Genomic DNA, 18,862 nt, shown 5'->3' with positions numbered 1-18,862 from the left:
CCAATTCGAACGCTGCAGGTGTGAGGTAGCGAACCATTGCCTGGGCTTTAGTGCAGACGCAATGGTTCTGCACAGCGTCAAACAAAGTGGACAGTCTTGATTTTTGGTCCGGCTCAACACCGACTTTTCCCGCAAACCATTCGGGCGCCTCTTTCTCAATCGGACGTCAGCTTGAGTCCTCTGTTGCCCAGCGTGTGAAGAAGCCATTGGCTCGTTAGCCAACGACTTGCACGGGAGCCTCGCGACGAATGAAAGCCAAGCACCGCTGCATTACCGCGTGCACCACCCAGGCCCCGTCGTCCAAACGTAAACATTGAATGAAGTTCCGGCATGAAACCCACTCATCCTGCAGCAGCCCAGGTACACTTTCACAAAGACAAAAATTCCCCGTGTATCCTTAACAGACTGTAGGAGCAAATGCTTGCTAGCGAGCACCGTCTCGTCAGTGGCGATGTTTACACACCACGCCAGGCTGAGTCGACCTTTGGGAGGCCCAGGACCGATTCAGATCATCCTCACTTGCATTGGCCGTAGAGCAACACGCTAACCGCCAAAATACCACTCCCCACTTCACTTACTCGCACACCCTGACACTGACACACTCACCAACACACTCTCACCCTCTCACTGACACACTCAAACACACGCACTCACCCCCACACCGACACACACACACTCTCACCCCCTCACTGACACACACACACTCTCACCGACACACACACACTCTCCCCCCCTCACCGACACACACACACGCTCTCACCCCCTCACCGACACACACACACTCTCATCCCCTCACCGACACACACACACTCTCACACTATCACCGACACACACACACACTCACCCCCTCACCGACACACACACACTCTCACCCCCTCACCAACACACACACACTCTCACCCTCTCACTGACACACACACACTCTCACCCTCTCACTGACACACTCAAACACACGCACTCACCGACACACTCACACACTCTCACCGACACACACACACACTCTCACACTCTCACCGACACACACACTCTCACACTCTCACCGACACACACACACTCTCACCCCCTCACCGACACACACACACTCTAACCCCCTCACCGACACATACACACTCTCACTGACACACACACACTATCACCCCCTCACCGACACACACACTCTCACCCCCTCTCCGACACACACACACTCTCACTGACACACACACACTATCACCCTCTCACCGACACACACACTCTCACCCCCTCTCCGACACACACACACTCTCACTGACACACACACACTATCACCCCCTCACCGACACACACACACTATCACCCCCTCACCGACACACACACTCTCACCCTCTCACCGACACACACACACTATCACCCACTCACCGAAACACACACTCTCACCCCCTCACCGACACACACACCCTCTCACCCCCTCACCGACACACACACACACTCACCCCCTCACCGACACACACACACACACACACTCTCTCACACTCTCACCGACACACACACATTCTCACCCCCTCAACGACACACACACACTCTCACCCCCTCAACGACACACACACACTCTCACCCCCTCACCGACGCACACACACACTCACCCCCTCAACGACACACACACTCTCACCCCCTCACCGACACACACACACTCTCACCCCCTCAACGACACACACACACTCTCACCCCCTCACCGACGCACACACACACTCTCTCACCGACACACACAAACTCTCGCCCCCTCACCGACACACACACTCTCACCCCCTCACCGACACACACACACACACACTCTCACCCCCTCACCGACACACACACACACTCTCACAATCTCACCGACACACACCCACACTCTCACCCCCTCACCGACACACACACACTCTCACACTCTCACCCCCTCACCGACAGACACACACACTCACCCCCTCACAAACACACACACACCCTCACACTCTCACCGACACACACACTCTCACCCCCTCACCGATACACACACACTCTCACACTCTCACCGACACACACACACACTCTCACCCCCTCACCGACACACACACACACTCTCACCCCCTCACCGACACACACACACTCTCACACTCTCACCGACACACACACTCTCACCCGCTCACCGATACACACACTCTCACCCCCTCACCGACACACACACACTCTCACCCCCTCACCGACACACACACACACTCTCACCCCCTCACCGACACACACACACACACTCACACTCTCACCGACACACACACACTCTCACCCCCTCACCGACACACACACTCTCACCCCCTCACCGACACACACACACTCTCACACTCACACTGTCACCCCCTCACCGACACACACACACTCTCACCCCCTCACTGACATACACACACTCTCACCCCCTCTCCGACACACACACACTCTCACCCCCTCACCGACACACACACACACTCTCACACTCTCACCGACACACACACACTCTCACCCCCTCACCGACACACACACTCTCACCCCCTCACCGACACACACACACTCACACTGTCACCCCCTCACCGACACACACACACTCTCACCCCCTCACTGACATACACACACTCTCACCCCCTCACCGACACACAGACACTCTCACACTCACACTGTCACCCCCTCACCGACACACACACACTCTCACCCCCTCACTGACATACACACACTCTCACACCCTCTCCGACACACACACACTCTCACCCCCTCACTGACATACACACACTCTCACCCCCTCTACGACACACACACACTCTCACACTCACGGTCTCACCCCCGCACCGACTCACGATCTCACCCCCGCACTCCGTTGTGTTTGGTGTCGCGAGCCGTGCCGGCGTGGGTACCACTCCGCAGACACACCCGGGGTTTCCATTCAGTGAATTTTACATTTGTATATTTCTCTTGTTCATTGATGCTTTAGAAAGTTATGCACCTTTCCTGGAATGTTCAGCAGCCAAATCCCTTCTGAGTTACCACTCCCCCTTTTAAGTTCCATCTCGTGTAATAGTGTAATATTACTACTACTCCTGCAACGGCAATCGCCGTCTTTCTGTCTGTCAGCAGCTGTCCGCTACTCCAAACAGACGTGATCATTCAGTTCCTGTGGAGTCTGGTCACCCTCCTGTTTAATGCTATCCAACCTATATTTCCGTGACAAAATAAATAATCTGACAGTATGCCTCCTCCCCATAGGTGTCCCGTGTATTGTTTTACACATCCAACTTGTGTACACGACAATATGGGAGCACATCTTATCAGCAACATTGGTTCAATGCAAATAAAGTCTGGGCCAGTTTCGACATTCAGTGCCTCACCAGCAGAGTCAGGCTTGCTGAAGCCAATGTTGTTGACAGGCAAGGACGCAATATGCTCGTAATAATAACAATCAGTATCACTGTAGAGAAACGCAATGATTATTTTGCGTGATAGATTTCTGTAGTTTCCTTCACGCATGAGCTGCAGAGTCAGAAGCTCAGCAACGTCTTGTTGCACTCATCTTACGAGCATCGTCCTTCTGCTGGTACCAACTTCCCTGGACCGGTTCATCTCGACTCACCCGCTACACAATTTAACCCAAAGTGACTCGCGAAAAACTTCCCTCGATTCAGCCACAATAGCTGCTACCCGCACGATTACACATCTAGTGACATCGCTGGATGTCACCATGCTGTGGGTGTAGTACCGGCCCTAGAGGGGCACGGTGTGCGCTGGATAATAGCGTTGGATGGCACCAGGCTGTAGGTGCAGTGCCAGCCCTACAGGACAGGGTGTGTGGGTGCCGACCGAAGGATGAGGTTGTGTGAGGCCATGGCACTCTGGTTGATCCGTGAGGACGCGTGACCGGTTAAGTTGACAGAGGGGCCCCAAGAGGGGGCTAGGGGGGTCACGTGATTGGGACCCAGATTCTTCCCGAGGATTCTGGAAGGTAGACGTGGCCAAGGGCAGAGCCGGCCACGCCGGGTCCCAAAGTCTACATCTGTGACTCAGTTGAACCCATTACACACAGAAGGGTGCCGATGAAGCGTCTACAAACTTGGGAACGTGATCGTTGGGACCACTGGGCAGGGCCAGGAGGCGCATGTGGGGCTTCAATCGTGGAGGGCCTGGTCGCCATGGGCCGAGAGCATTGTGTGCTGCGGCTGGCTTACAATCTCATTCCATGAGTGGATGGCGGGGAACTCTCCAACCTGCCCCCCCCTCTCTCTCTTGTTTTGGGTAAATAAGGGAGGCAGGACGACACTCTGCGGTGGCGGCGGCGAGTTCCCGTTGGAAATACTTCACTGTCGAAAATTAGTTGGCGCACCATCTGCGTAAGATTCATTTTATTGCGACTGTTTGGCCATTAGTGGTATTGATCTGCTGATTGATGGTATTGTTTAGCTGTTTTTAAGTCCTGGACTTTCTTGTCAGCTGATTAAGGGATTTGTTTTCACACTGCTCTGACGATTGTCTGGTGGAGGCAGGTGGAAGGTTGCCCTATTTGAGAGCGCTCGCCGTGAGCTTTCGCCGACACAGCTGTGAGCCCGGCGTGCGCCACCGAGCTGCGGTGCAGGTGCTGCCTACGGGCTCGGGGTGGGGAGGGTTTGTGCGCGGCTGGGCCGCTGGTTCATGACTCCTCCATTTTGCCCGACTCATTCTTCACGCGTGGGCCGTCTTTTAGTTACGGTTGACAACTTCCTCGAATCGTATCGAAAAAGGAAAAAAAACAATATCGGTGTATCAGGCGTGCTACCCTTTGTCGCACTGTTCTCATACTTTGAAAAATATCCCTTTCAGTCTTGCAATGAAATGTTCAACTAAAAGTGGCATTAGTCAATTAAGTCAAAGTACAACAAGGAAATTCATCCACGTGTATTCCACGTTGTACAAGCCAAACACAACATTTTTGCGTAGGTGGTACCTAATGCACTCTTTATCAAGACTACTGCACCATGCAGTGAATTTAACCTAATAGCGGGACCCCGGGGTCCAGAATAAAACAAATCGTAATTCATTATTTTTGTTGGCAACTCCGTCCCACCGCGCACATAAACGCCATAACCCACCAGAAATCAACCCTCTCGTTCTTCACCAAGCACCCGTCGTTGCAAAAATTGCCGTAGTCATAAACAAAATTTTTAAACTTTGATTAGCGCATCGTGTAGAGCTCGTCGAGAGGAATATATTGCCGTGTCGTTCGCCTTCGACAGACATACAATGACGTCGCAGTGCAGTTTATGCGAGAGCCGTGGCCTTATGGGACCCCGGGGTCCCACTATGAGGTTCATTATTGTCGAAAGCGTTTTAACATTTTCAATGCTAAATTGTAAATATGTAGTTGTTGCTTAGTTATTTACTGTGGTTACGTGTAAAGACAATTCCAATGTCGTTATGTACCTGATAGTTAATTATTTCCAGGATGCCAGACATCCCTCACAACCAGAAGTGTTCTGCACCCCCCCCCCCTTAGTGCAGCTTCCAGAGGTTTGGCTCCGTTTAACGTTGTGAATTTCACGACAATTATTGGCCACGCCTGACCTTGGAATTCAGCTAAATCTGGTTTCACTTCGTCGTGCTGCGTCACGTGTCATTGGGGAGGCTGTGCTGCTTGTGAATTTTTCTATCCACTGGTCCTTTCAGGAAACGTGACGTCAAATCCCTCGCTGGACCAGGGGGCACGCTCGTGTCTGAGACAGGCAGGAGGCACGCTAGGGAACTTGTCATCGCAACGGCGAACCTCTACATGATGTATTTGTCATGACGCGCACGCTCATGTGACCATCGTGTGACATATATACGAGCTAAATATAACAGCTTAAATGGATGTGTTCGGAGATTGCGCGACTGAATACATCACGTCACGTGACATTCCTCAAACGGTTTCCTTGCTTGGGTCGTGCTCGCCCCATTATCGAGCGTGAGTAACCCATTCCGTGGTTGTCTCACGTCTAGTCAACGAAGGAACCGATGTAAATCTCAGTCTCTTGGGGCGTTCAAAGGGGGCTCCTTATCGTCAAGTAGGAGCTGGACATGGGTAAAGTTGTCTGCCATCTAGCATGCCTTTATCTTTTGCAAATGTCAACAATTGGAGATGGGACCTTGATAACGATGGCACGCGCATCTCTCGCGTGCTTGACGTCGTCGCGTCTGCATTGTTCAGAACGTCAACGCAAGCGCGGGCAGTTTGTGGTGAGCGCCGGTGAGCGTCTGCCGAACCCTCCCAGGGGCAACTGCATGCCCCCCTTCCATAGCTAAAGGGCAGCCGTCTACACCGCCAATGACCGGCATCGACCCTGGGATTACGGAGAAACGCGAGAGCCACGACTCAACGCTGCCCATTACCTTGCAGCTTGTTTGTCAAAGAGTGATTCAGCTGAAGTTACTACAAATCGGTAAAAAATTGCTCGTAACTTGTTACAATTCTTGTGCAAGAATGTTATGCACAATAAAATAACGCTACACGATACTTACATTTGCAAAGTAAAGTTTCAGTGGATGAAGGCGCTTCTGCGAAGTTGCCACGTTGTGCCAAATGCACTTTCTTCTCACGATTGTGCTGCGATGCTGCTCAAACTTAATGATAACGATCAACAACGTGCACGCCATTGTAGAGACTGGGGACGCGTAATATTAAGAAGTTCAAATCCTGGTTTGGGAGGTTGACTCAGCCCATCATTCCTCCAGGGTTGATAAACAAAAAATGAGTGCCAATTTGTGGGGAAAGCCAACAGCAGCAGCGGTTGCCCCATGTACGATTAGACTTATGCCCGCTAAAATAAGGTGGAACGTACACCACTGTAAAGGGATGAGTACCAATGCCTCAATGGTCATTTGAGCAGAGTATCACTTTAACCATTTGTAACCACCGCAGCTTGTGCGGCCAGAGGGAGCGGTGTACCGAGGATACGCTCCTCCTGTTGTACGTATGTTGAACTTCTTTCGCACACTGCATGAAGACAACCGTGCTAATCGGAGGTGCGGGAGGGGATGTTTGGCTGCCCCAGTCCGTAGGAGACACAATCACGGCTGCCAACAAGCCCGCATCGCAACGTGCTGCAGGTCATTTTAAAAAGCCTTTCGCTGAAACGCAAACTGGGAGACAAAAAAATGTCTGCGACCCCCGTAACGTTTTATTCTTAGCTATAAACTGTGGGAAAAAATAATTGTATTTAAAACTTTCATTGGGTGGGGAGGTGGTTGGCGGGGTGGGCTGGGGTAGGTGGGGGTGGAATGCCCACACACTGGAGCGGCGGTGCGATGCGAGAGAGGGCACACCGCGCTTCAGCGGCTGCTCGCGGTTCACACGGCGGCGGCGGCAAAGGCGGAGATAGAATCATCTCAGCGAGCTGCCGGGCGTGCATTTCTAATGGGCTCCCGCTGCATTACTGAAAGAACAAAATGAAAGGGAAAGTGATAACTGCTGATAAATGGAGTAAATAGTTTGAAAAACACGTTTCTTTTTTTACAACGATAAAGTAACATTATTGCTAACAAATGTCCGCTCATAAAAGGGTTTGCGCACACCACACGCGATGTGAACTCCGCACGATGTCGCATTTCGGCTTAGAAGGTGCAGACTAACCTCTCAACCCGTTGCCTTTAAAGTGTAATTGTCCGATGGAAATTCCCGATAACGGTCGAATTACCCAGTGGGATCAACAGAGTGTGAGCCTGAGATCTGGCGAGAGCCAGATGCTATAACCTCGTCGGAGATCATAACAGCAAAGGAACGGCGATGCGTGGGCTATGCATTTAAATAATCCAGTCAACATCGCGGCAGATTTAAATGCGTGTCTCAATCATAATGTTCACACTCTATTACAGGGTTTAAAAGCCGTATGGAGGCTATAGTTTAAATATAAATTTATATTTTTTCACTTAACCTGTTGCTTTCAACGCTGTTTCAAATTGTACGGGGCGATTTTATTTTTCAAAATGCCCGTAAGTGTCATAACCCGCACGAAATGTGAACGTGTATAGATGTTTAATACCGTCATGCAGACATTCTGAGCATCCCCAGTGACGTTAATACCCGTTGTGTTCTCAACGCAATTGGATCTGCCATTGAATAGAAAAAACATGTATTTTGCAATTCTACATACGAGTTTAAACTATTCCTATAATTCTTTAATGACAGCTTGATGAGGACAATTCCACACTGCATGCGTGGGGACGAAGATGAATGCCTCACGATAATTAACCTGCTCAGCTGCATTCTGCACAACCACTGTCCATGCCATCGCTCCTCCTCCTGCTCGTTGCTCTGAGCACCGGAGGGGCATGGGGGGATCGCTCACGAGCACGCGGTGCCTCCTGCAACGCAACTCGCATCACAACAGCACCCATTGGCAAGGGAAACTTTAATGCAGGCTTCAAACAAATAGATTCGTCTTCAAACTCGGGGAATGCGCATTCCGCGGACCAGAGCTCTCTCAGCCCTAGCCAAATCTTTGAGTTTAGGGGTCTAAATGACGAAATAGATACACATTCGGTTATTTTGGGCTGGTGGTCTGGTTAAGGCTTTTGTACACGCAATGCACTTTCTTGAGCGTGATGTTAATTCTGTGCTGCTGAAGAGTAGACGTAAAAGATGCTGCAATCTCACCACAAGCATAAGCATCCATGATGCACTTCCCACCTTTGGACCTTTACAGTCCGGGAAGTAGTATCTGTGTCCGTGCGGCAAGAGTGGAATTGTACCCAGATCTGGTATCTGTATTGTGTTGAACTTTCTCATAGGATAGCGCTCAGTTTTAATAATTAACGCCATGCTGGCTGTGAAATATGTCCGGGTTTGCTCTACAGTGGGAAAGGTGGCAGCCCCAGGTCACCTGTAGGCTGTGAGGCATTCCAGCGCCCTTGGTGGGTGGGTGGACGTGTGGCTAAGCGAGCGCCGTGCATGTGCGTGCGTGTGTGTGCGTGTGCCACATGCCCAGGCTCGGCGGAGGGGCTGGCGGAGCGTGAGCACCAGCTCGCCGGGATGATCTCCCAGCTGAGCAGCCTGCGCGAGCAGCTCCTGGCCGCCCACGACGAGCAGAAGAAGCTGGCCACCTCGCAGCTCGAGAAGCAGCGGCAGCAGATGGACCTCGCGAGGCAGCAGCAGGAGCAGGTGCCCCCTCGCGCCGCGCTCGCACCGCGCGGCGCGACACTCCCGCCGCCCTGCGCCGCCACTCGGTGCGGCCCGCACGGCGCTAGACGCGAGAGTCCTCCACAGCGATGACGATGTCCCTCGTGCGCGGTTACCGGCACGCCGGATCAGAGAGGCAAGGCGGGTGGCCCAGCGATCGGAATGCTGGCGAGTTCTAATCCCGGTCGTAGGTTGACTCAGCCCATCGTTCCTCTGCAGTAGATACAATGGTAACCACGTTGCGGGGAAGTCAACCGTGGTTGTCGTATGGAGCGACTTGTCCGCACCATAAGATGGGTAATTTCCACAACTGACTCAGGGCTGTAAACTTGAAGATGAGCACTAATGCCTCGATGTCTAGTTGACCTGGAGATCACTCTGACTTCTGTTCTTGCGAACACCCATGCAGTGGTAGACAACTATAAATCAGCGCACGTTGAGCGATGTGCAGCTTTAAACAAATTAACGTAATTAAAATTAACAAAGCAATGGCTATAAACCAACCCTTTAATTAAGTTGGCTCTTATTTTGATGAACAAGGTGCAACTAAGGGTGCTAACAATCAGTTGCAAACACACTTCTACTGCTCCTACTGCTCCTGCTGCTCCTGCGTGGGCACGGGCAGCCTCGCCAACAGCTGACTTGAATGGGAGTGCCCAAGCACCGCGCGGCGTCGTGACACAGCGGTGCAGGGCGCTCACAAAGCCGGCCACTTGTGGCCAGCGCCACCGTCCGTGAGATGTGCTCATGCACCGTGTGCACTCCTCGGTGGCAGAGGCAGATTAAGTTTTCATTTCCTCACAAGGATGGCTTGGCACACATCTGCATGCTTCGGCATTTCATTGTCTTTTCGACTTGAAACTAAATATTCTCGGGAAAAAAACTGAGAATAATTTGCCTGCATTTGGGGTTTTCTCAACCATTTCCCACATTTCTGCGAGTTTTTTTTTCGTATGGAATAATTACTGTTTGTGTGCCTTCCCCCAGACATTTGTACGACACATAATACAAATCGGCCTGTTAGAACCCACGACCTGGAAACCAGCACACATAATCGTTCCTATAAGATGTGCTACAACTCACAACAACGCACTCACTCACCCAACTACTCACCACCCACTCATCACACCGCAGGTCACAACTCACAACAATGCACTCACCCAACTACTCACCACCCACGCACCACACTGCAGGTCACAACTCACAACAACGCACTCACTCACCCAACTACTCACCACCCACTCACCACACCGCAGGTCACCACTCACAATAACGGACTCACTCACCCAACTTCTCACCACCAACTCACTACACCGCAGGTCACCACTCACAACAACGCACTCACTCACCCAACTACTCACCACCAACTCACTACACCGCAGGTCACCACTCACAACAACGCACTCACTCACCCAACTACTCACCACCAACTCACTACACCGCAGGTCACCATTCACAACAACGCACTCACTCACCCAACTACTCACCACCAACTCACTACACCGCAGGTCACCACTCACAACAACGCACTCACTCACCCAACTACTCACCACCAACTCACTACACCGCAGGTCACCACTCACAACAACGCACTCACTCACCTAACTACTCACCACAAACTCACCACACTGCAGGTCATCGTACTTCTCTTTATGCTTTTTCCCTCACACCGCTACACGTTGGAATTCCCTCCTCCCATCCTCTCTCATCCCCAAGCTCGCACATCAATAACCTTGCTTCAATTCCACAAACGTGTTCACGCCTATCCTTTTACGACGTTGACGGAGCCGTTCGTTGTTGGCCGCTCCGTCGATGTGTTGTGGCCTTTGTACCTCTTGCTTGGCCATCGTGCAAAAGAAAGAAGGCACACGCCACGTGCCGAGGGGCCCCAGTGGTCGTCCTCATCCCCACCTAGACACCGGCCGCCGTCTCCCGAGCGTTTGGGACTCGGCTCGGCTCCGTTTGTTAATCATCCCCTCTACAGCCTCGCTCGTTCACGTGGCTCGGCGTCTGTCACCCTACCTCTCAGTTGTGCGAGTCTTCGTGTGGGAGAAATGTGTGACCTTTTTTTTACGGGAGCGATGCCGAGTCAGTAGATGCAGTTAATTAGTTATCACCACAAACTGCAGTGGTATATTAATAGAATGTGCACGCCTGTGTGTGTGTAATGAATGAGATGACAGATCGATGTCTAATAACACATTCAATTAAAACACTAATTGGCATGCATTTGGGATACACGTGCATTCCTTACAATTCTTAAATGTCTTTAATTTTACATACATGTTGTCTGAATTATGAATAAGCTAAAAGGGCGGTAATAATGGAAAGTAATGCGTGTAACAGTTTCTCCATTTTGTATTTATTGTATATGGTGGAAAGTATTTTCCCATGTTGGTACAAACCCTGGTCTGGGAACTCTGTTGACGTTTAATATTTTAAATTGTAACCACATATGATGTGTTTGCATGGCAATTCCACGCACGATTAATAAAACACCTTAAGCTCGCTGAAATGTGGAGAGACGCTAAAGCAACCTTTGCGGCACCATGCCCAGTCAATACCTTCCACCTGGGGCATTGCCACCGCCATGCACGCTTCAGAGCATCGTGCTTCTCGGTGTCGCGCTTCTCAATGAGCTTCTCCATGTCATGCTTGACAATGAGCGTCCTTGATCGGCAGTCGTGACACATCACAGGACTCAAAGGCTGATGTATATATACATAGGTATGTATATATGTATAGGTATGTATATATATTGAACAGAGTTGCTGAGTACAAGGCTGAAGGCCCAAAGCATCAAGCAGCCAGCAATATGCAGCAGTATTCTCAAAGTTGGTATGGGTAATCTGAGTTAACACGTTTCTTGAATCGAGCAAGGTTATTAGGATTATTATCAGAGCCTGGGGAAAGAGTCAATGGGAGTGAATTACAAATGCGAGCAAGATGAGGGAAGAAGCAGAATGAGAGGTATTGTGACGTGGAGTGTGGTGGTTGAATGCAGTGTGGATGAGATGAAACAGTCAATGTGGTAGTCCTCAACATCATCATGATAATGATGTTGAGTTGGATGACTTGTCTGGCACCATACTTCGGTTAGAACTGTACAAGACTACGGAAAAGACATGGTAAACAACCTGATCTCTAGTTGTCTCTTGCGAGACTCGAGCGCTGGTACGAGTCCGGTCTCGGCAGTTAGGCTGCTCTATGTCGCAGGACCGGCGCACAAGAGCCTACATTTATATTTGGGAATGCTCGGTTCCTCGGACAGTTTTCCAACTGCGTCCGATGACACGGATCGCAGCGCGACTACGTCTCTCGCTTATGCTCGCCGCTAGAAGGCAAAGTTTGGCTAATATCCGCTGGCGCCATCCAGTGTAACACCTCGAAGACTGTCGCACGCAGCTCGTACTCGGATCCTGTCTGGACAGCGAAGCCAATGCGGTTGGTTCCAGAGGAGAGAGGTGATGTGCCCCGTATGGTGATATGCGTGTTTGTAATCCGGTGGCCGAGAGGGTGGGTTGCCTGGGGTGGAGTCCAAGTGAGGCACCCACGGGTGTGCGTCTCTGGCACAGGGCAGCCGCGCAGGCTGCGCGTCGCCACGCTGCATGTGCGTGGTCCCTTCGGCGCCCCGCAAACCAATTGACCAAACCTTCCAAAACCAGCTTCTCCTGCAGATTAATATTGAGACTCCGGTGATTCAAAGCCAAATGAAGACGTTGAATATGTCTGTACCCTCGGAATCCTGAAGCTGAATTGATTTTATCCAAATAGACATGGCTTAAAAGCATTTTCCTTGATGCTGGGCATATTTATAAAAAAAAACAAGTACTGTGGTGAACGAAACGCAGGTGGTATTGTTCGGTAACTGCAGTGTGTCTGCTCTTTGTACTTTGGTTGAGATCCTTCTGAGACCCCTCACATCGCAGTATACGTACAAACACTTATATTACAACATAAAAACATTGTAAAATTCTAATCTCTTTTGGACATGGGATCTGAATGAAATGACTGGACCAGATTGGAGCTGCCGAAACGTGTATCGGCCTGGTCCAGACTAGCAATGCGGTGCAATGATCCAAACCGCACCGCCGTGCTGCCGCGTACAAACCGCTCCAAGCTTGCCCCCCCCCCCTCTTCCTCGTTGCTGCGAGGGGACAACAACCCCCCGCACAAAGCGCCACCCCCACCAGTGCCTGTGGAGGGGGGGGGCGATGCTTCACAGTGACGTCTAGAGCCCCCCAGCTCGTGTGGTTGGCTGTCGGTAGGGCATGGCTGCGGAGGGACGCTTTATGATGCAAGTCAGAGGTCAACCTACGGTCGCCACCAATACCACTGGAAACCAAATATGGATATAGTCGAATGCAGTATCCTGTGATAAAGTACCAGATCTTGGTACAGGTCAATTCCTGCCACACCCGAACACAGATGCCAAATGCCGGACTGTCCAGGTCAAATCCAGACAGGTGACAACTTTAGGTTCAAGCCCAGCTGTGTTTGAATCCTTCAACTTACTACTGCTCCCTAGCAATTCGGCTGGAGGCCAGGATGTGTCTTAATTCGAGTCCCGACGGGATTTAGGCAAGGGATTTGCGTACATTTCCGTGAGAACATAGGGGTGGTCGGGACTCGCCTTAAGTCCACCATTATTACGTCCACACGCACCCACGCTCTGACCAACACATGCACGCAGACACACTATTACAGATACAAAGATCCCCCGTATAGCCTTAACATACTTTTGGGGCAAGTGATGTGAGCACTGATGAAGGCCAGCATGGCACACGGGGGGGGGTGAGTGGCCAGCACCACGCCCAACTGCATTAGTCTTCCAAGTGGCGATATTTACAAGACCGTTTCAGATCATTGTCACTGGTGTTGACCGTGAGCGGGAATCGAACTCGGGTGGCCAGGTTTGTAGCGCAGCGCGCTAACCGCTACACTACCGCTCCACACAACAACAACCGCCATTCGCCACTAAGTGGCGGTGATGTCACCACGACGCTTGTGCCAGGCCATGTGCACCTTGAGGCCATGTGAAGTGTCGAACGCCCGCTGGCAGGAGGTCACGGGGCAGACCCAGGTGCCACAGGTCGACTGACTGATACACACGCACAGACACGCTATCACAAATACAAACTTTCACAAACACACACTTATGTCTGTATGTAAAATGTATTTCACACCGTACATAGCCAACAAACACACGCATGCACAATCACATACAAAGACTCTCCCCACATAGACTTCCACTGCCATTAATAAATATAGATCCCCCATATAGCCTGAAAGAGACTTAGCGAGCACAGAGTAAGGCCAGGACAGCAAACAATAGACACACACGCAAAAACATACATGCACATAACATTCACATGCAAAATAACACTCCAACAATTACATACGTGCACTCTCACACATTCAAATTAATGCGTGCAAAATCACACTTTACTTCAAACACGTTAATAACATAAACGTACAACTCAAGCTCAACCACAGCCTGGCGGTGGGGATGTGCACAGATCCTCCACGTTTCGCACTGCGCACTTTCGGTGGCGACGTAAATCGCTGCCTGGAAGGATTTTACACAGTTTTACACAATATATATTAAAAAAACTATTTTTAAACTATTAAACTATTTTTTTTACCAGGTAAGGCTCACTGAGCTATATAGCTATTTTTCAGAAGCAACCTGGCTGTCACAAATAATAGCTCAACGAAGTGGCTTATCATGTTGAAATGTATAGCAGCCAAATACTATAAACGGAAGTTTCTAAATGTGGAGAGAAGACCCCGAGAAAAATACACGCGACCACGGGGAGAACGCGCAAACTCCAATCAAACCCACGCGTGCACTGAACGGCGGCAACACCACAGCGTGGGTGGTGGGGGTGCCGTTGCGACGCTGGGCGAGGGTGAGCGGGGCAGTGGAACGGGCAGCACGGCACGTGTTGCGCACGGCACGTGTTGCGCACGGCACGTGTTGCGCACGGCACGTGTTGCGCACGGCACGTGTTGCGCACGGCACGTGTTGCGCACGGCACGTGTTGCGCACGGCACGTGTTGCGCACGGCACGTGTTGCGCACGGCACGTGTTGCGCACGGCACGTGTTGCGCACGGCACGTGTTGCGCACGGCACGTGTTGCGCACGGCACGTGTTGCGCACGGCACGTGTTGCGCACGGCACGTGTTGCGCACGGCACGTGTTGCGCACGGCACGTGTTGCGCACGGCACGTGTTGCGCACGGCACGTGTTGCGCACGGCACGTGCCCCGCAGTCACCTCCTGGCAGAACTTCCCGCCGGCTCGGAGCTGTGCGAGTAAAGAGGGAGCGTCACGTGAGTCTATCGGGTCCACACACACTCGCACACATATCCTTTATTTAACCAGGATAAGCACGTTGACGATCGTCAGCGTGCCACCCACAGCACCGCAGGCGCACACCGACTTCGGTGACGGTGTTGCAGAACGCACTGGCGGGCAATTAGCAGCCAGATGTGAATTAGACAACTTTCTTTTGGTGGGAACTGTTGGGAAATAAACGGTTGATGGTTACTCGTTCCCACTGGAAATGAGCCACTGCAGCAATTACTGGAGAGATTCCAGCGATGCCCTTAATGCCATCGTTCCCAAACCATAACCTAAACCCCGTTCTGTTAGAAAACCATCGTAATTGTTCACTCTTTGCATTTGTAATGTTGCACACAGGACACAAGGGCTAATCGTAGGACAGCTAACCGGGCTCTGCTATTCACGTTGCACACATGCCCGGCACCATACACACGTGCACGAACAGAGCAGTGGCAGTGATGGGTGACATTCATTATCGAGATGAAACGGCCACATTGAAGCAGTCGCGTTGCACACGCGCACGAGCTAAATAACATATCAAGTGTCGGTCGGTGAGGGAAAAAGCACTTGCATTGCGCTCCAGTTTAGCGAGTATAAAAACGAGTCTGCTGATTACATCGGACATATTACTGGTATTATTGTATCAAACATTACTAATTCACAAAATGAATGTGCACACTCTATCAGTAACACAGATTGTCCGATAAGAACAAAGTTAACGTCAATTACTCTAAAGGGGCTTGCGATTGCATCATCTGAGTGTGAAATCGTGTTCGAAAGTTGGTCATTGTATTTGCCAGGCTGCACATTAATTATACGCAGATGAGTCACGGTTTGTAGAAGCGTTGAATGCGCTGTGCTCCACTCGGGAGATGTTTAGATTGTTGTTTCTAACGTTAAACAGCCGGTCAACAAAGCGATAAGTCACTATGGGAGCAGGAAACTATATTTTACGCGCTTGTTATGTGCATGTTATAAAACGGCACGCCTCAGGTGTTTATTTTTTAAATAAGTCAATCTCAAAAGCAAAAATACTCAGACAGCTTTATCCTGGGCCTTTCCTTACAGATAGTGATTTCTATATCTCCAACCACTACTGCCTCAACATGGTCACAGCTTCACCCCCACGATCAACAATGCCCTCTTCATTTCCCGGATGCCGTATGCAAACGAAAACGTTCCACCTCAAGGGATTTTTCAAGGGGAAATGTTTTAATAAAGAACAATCCCTCCTCCCCTCCGCCATCCCACTCTTATCGTACAATCGGTCACGGCACCTCTATTCTTGCTTCTCCGTTCACCCTCTCCTTCACCACGGAAAATCATCACTCAAATCAAACATTTACCATGACAATATTATTTATCGCAATGTGGGTTCAATTATCAAAATGAGAAATTTTACAAAGCGATTTAAACTAAACTCAAATTTTTTTTTATTTACCATGTAAGGCCCACTGAGCAATGTAGCTTTATTTCAGAAGCTACCTGGTCACAAATGATAGCTAAACTTATCGCGTAGAAATGTATTATAGCAACCAAAACTAGAAATGCATTTTGATTCTGAATATGGAGGGAAGAACCGGACGACCCAGAAAAAAAAATCCACGCGACCACGGGGAAAGAGACTTTGTAAACTCCAAATATACAACAGGCATCAGGGTCGGGTTCGAACCTACAACCAGGCGAGGTAGTTAACATCTCGCCATCGAGGCAGTGCTCATCTCCAGTTTACAGCCCTGAGCTCGTGGTGGCATTTCTACATTCCCATGGTGGGGTCGAGTCTATCCATGGGATAACCACTGGGACTCATTTCGTTTTACCCCACAGAGACGGGCCGAGTCAACCCCCCAGCCAGGATTTGAACTCCCAACGTTTCCGATTGAGAGCCCGCTCGCTCCACCACTGCGCCTGGTTTGGGAGGAAGCTACTGGATCCGACACTGCCACTCAGTATTTTGTCAGGGTGATTATTAACCCAAACGAGACATTTGAAATTATTTATGAAGTTTGCATGAGAACCAGGTGGCACTTGATTTACAGTTGGATGCCATGAGTTCAAATCTCGGTTTGGGGCGACGGCCCATCATTCCCCTGGGGTCAATAAAATGAGTACCGCTCATGAGAAGGGGGCTCCCTTGGGTAGTGGGGGATGGTGGGGTGCGGAGGAAGAGGAGAGACCCATCAGGGAAGCGTTCACGGGGAAGGTTTACGCGCGAGAAGTACGTTCGTAGTGCTCGTATTACTCGCATCATCGTCGTCCGGCGGCTCGTCATCGTAAGTTCCGTGCATGCGGTTGTGAGCAGGGAAGGCGAACATTGAGGTTAAACCTTTTTTAAAGGAACATATACAAGGAACTTAAATACCAGTGCGGGATTTCATTTCTACATTTTAAATCAATGGGAAAGGGATACCGACACAGAGTGAATTAAGGCTGTGAGACCACAATCGCACACGCGTGGTCTTCGCGGATCCCTCTCGACCTCGCCGTGCTGAGGAGATAGAGCCCCGAGCCTCACGCGCCGCTTGTGGCACGCAACTCATCCGCTCGCCGTTACCGTGGCGCCTTGGGCTGCGCCGGAGTGGGCGGATGAGACTTGTGTCGTGGTGGTAATTGTGCAATTAGCTTTAAAGATGTTGAGATTACAGAAAACAGAAGGCTTTCCATCGCGGTTTCCCTTCCCATCCTCTTCCTCCCGCCGCGAGTAAACGTTCCGCGTGACTGCTCCGCCTCGGCAGCGCATTGTCCTCCTGGCTCACGGCCATGGTCTGATGGCAGTACAGCAAGTGGGTTAATTTCCATCAGTGTGAGGGTTGAGTGGTACCACTGTCGCAAGCGTGGGGTTATCTCCGGTTTCTCTGGTTTCCTTCCGCATACAGCTTGGCGATTGCTGGCACCAGTTCGGACTGCCTTCCCACTTGTCAGTGGTTTCCCACACCTCTCAATCATTCTTTATTCTCATTCTCTCTTTCTCTGTCCGAATGCGAGAATAAAAGCTGTGCTTCTTGCAAATTCCAAGTGGTCATGATTATCAACGTTGTCCAGCTGGAGGCCGAGGGCCCCCGGGCCCCCCCTTGTGTGGCGCTGCATTGCCCTCCTCCTCCTCCTCGCTCGTCACCTCAGTGGCAGGGGGCCGCTCTTCCCACGACGCGGCCGCCACTGTTTCGGGGCGCCACCTTGAAGACTGCTATCTGACAGAATACAAAATCACACACTTTAACTTTGTAATGTATTTCAAATGTGGAAAAGTCAATTGTGCGTAATCGAACTCTTCACAACTAAATGTCACGTGTTCTGAAATAACCGCGGCAAGGAAAACTGCGGTACGGGGAGCGCACGACTGCTGCACAACAGCAGGCGCACGCTCAACCTTTCGATGACCGCTCGCTGTCCCTCGACAAACT

At 50.9% G+C, this 18,862-nt stretch overlaps 1 protein-coding gene across 1 annotated transcript in view; it reads left to right on the top strand.

The window, feature by feature from the left end:
* LOC144720439 (transcription factor SOX-5-like) overlaps positions 1-18,862 on the top strand; it is a 236,143-nt gene that overhangs the window by 60,809 nt on the left and 156,472 nt on the right. Inside the window, exon 4 of the mRNA XM_078597241.1 lies at positions 8,922-9,094. Coding sequence (XP_078453367.1) covers positions 8,922-9,094 — 173 coding nt within the window. The remainder of the gene's footprint in view (positions 1-8,921; positions 9,095-18,862) is intronic.

The sequence above is a fragment of the Lampetra planeri genome, chromosome 8, assembly GCF_965212315.1.
Source record: "Lampetra planeri chromosome 8, kcLamPlan1.2.h2, whole genome shotgun sequence".
NCBI classification, from domain to species: Eukaryota; Metazoa; Chordata; class Hyperoartia; order Petromyzontiformes; family Petromyzontidae; genus Lampetra; species Lampetra planeri.
Note: the sequence above shows the minus strand (reverse complement) of the source record. Positions and strands in the feature narration are given on the sequence as shown.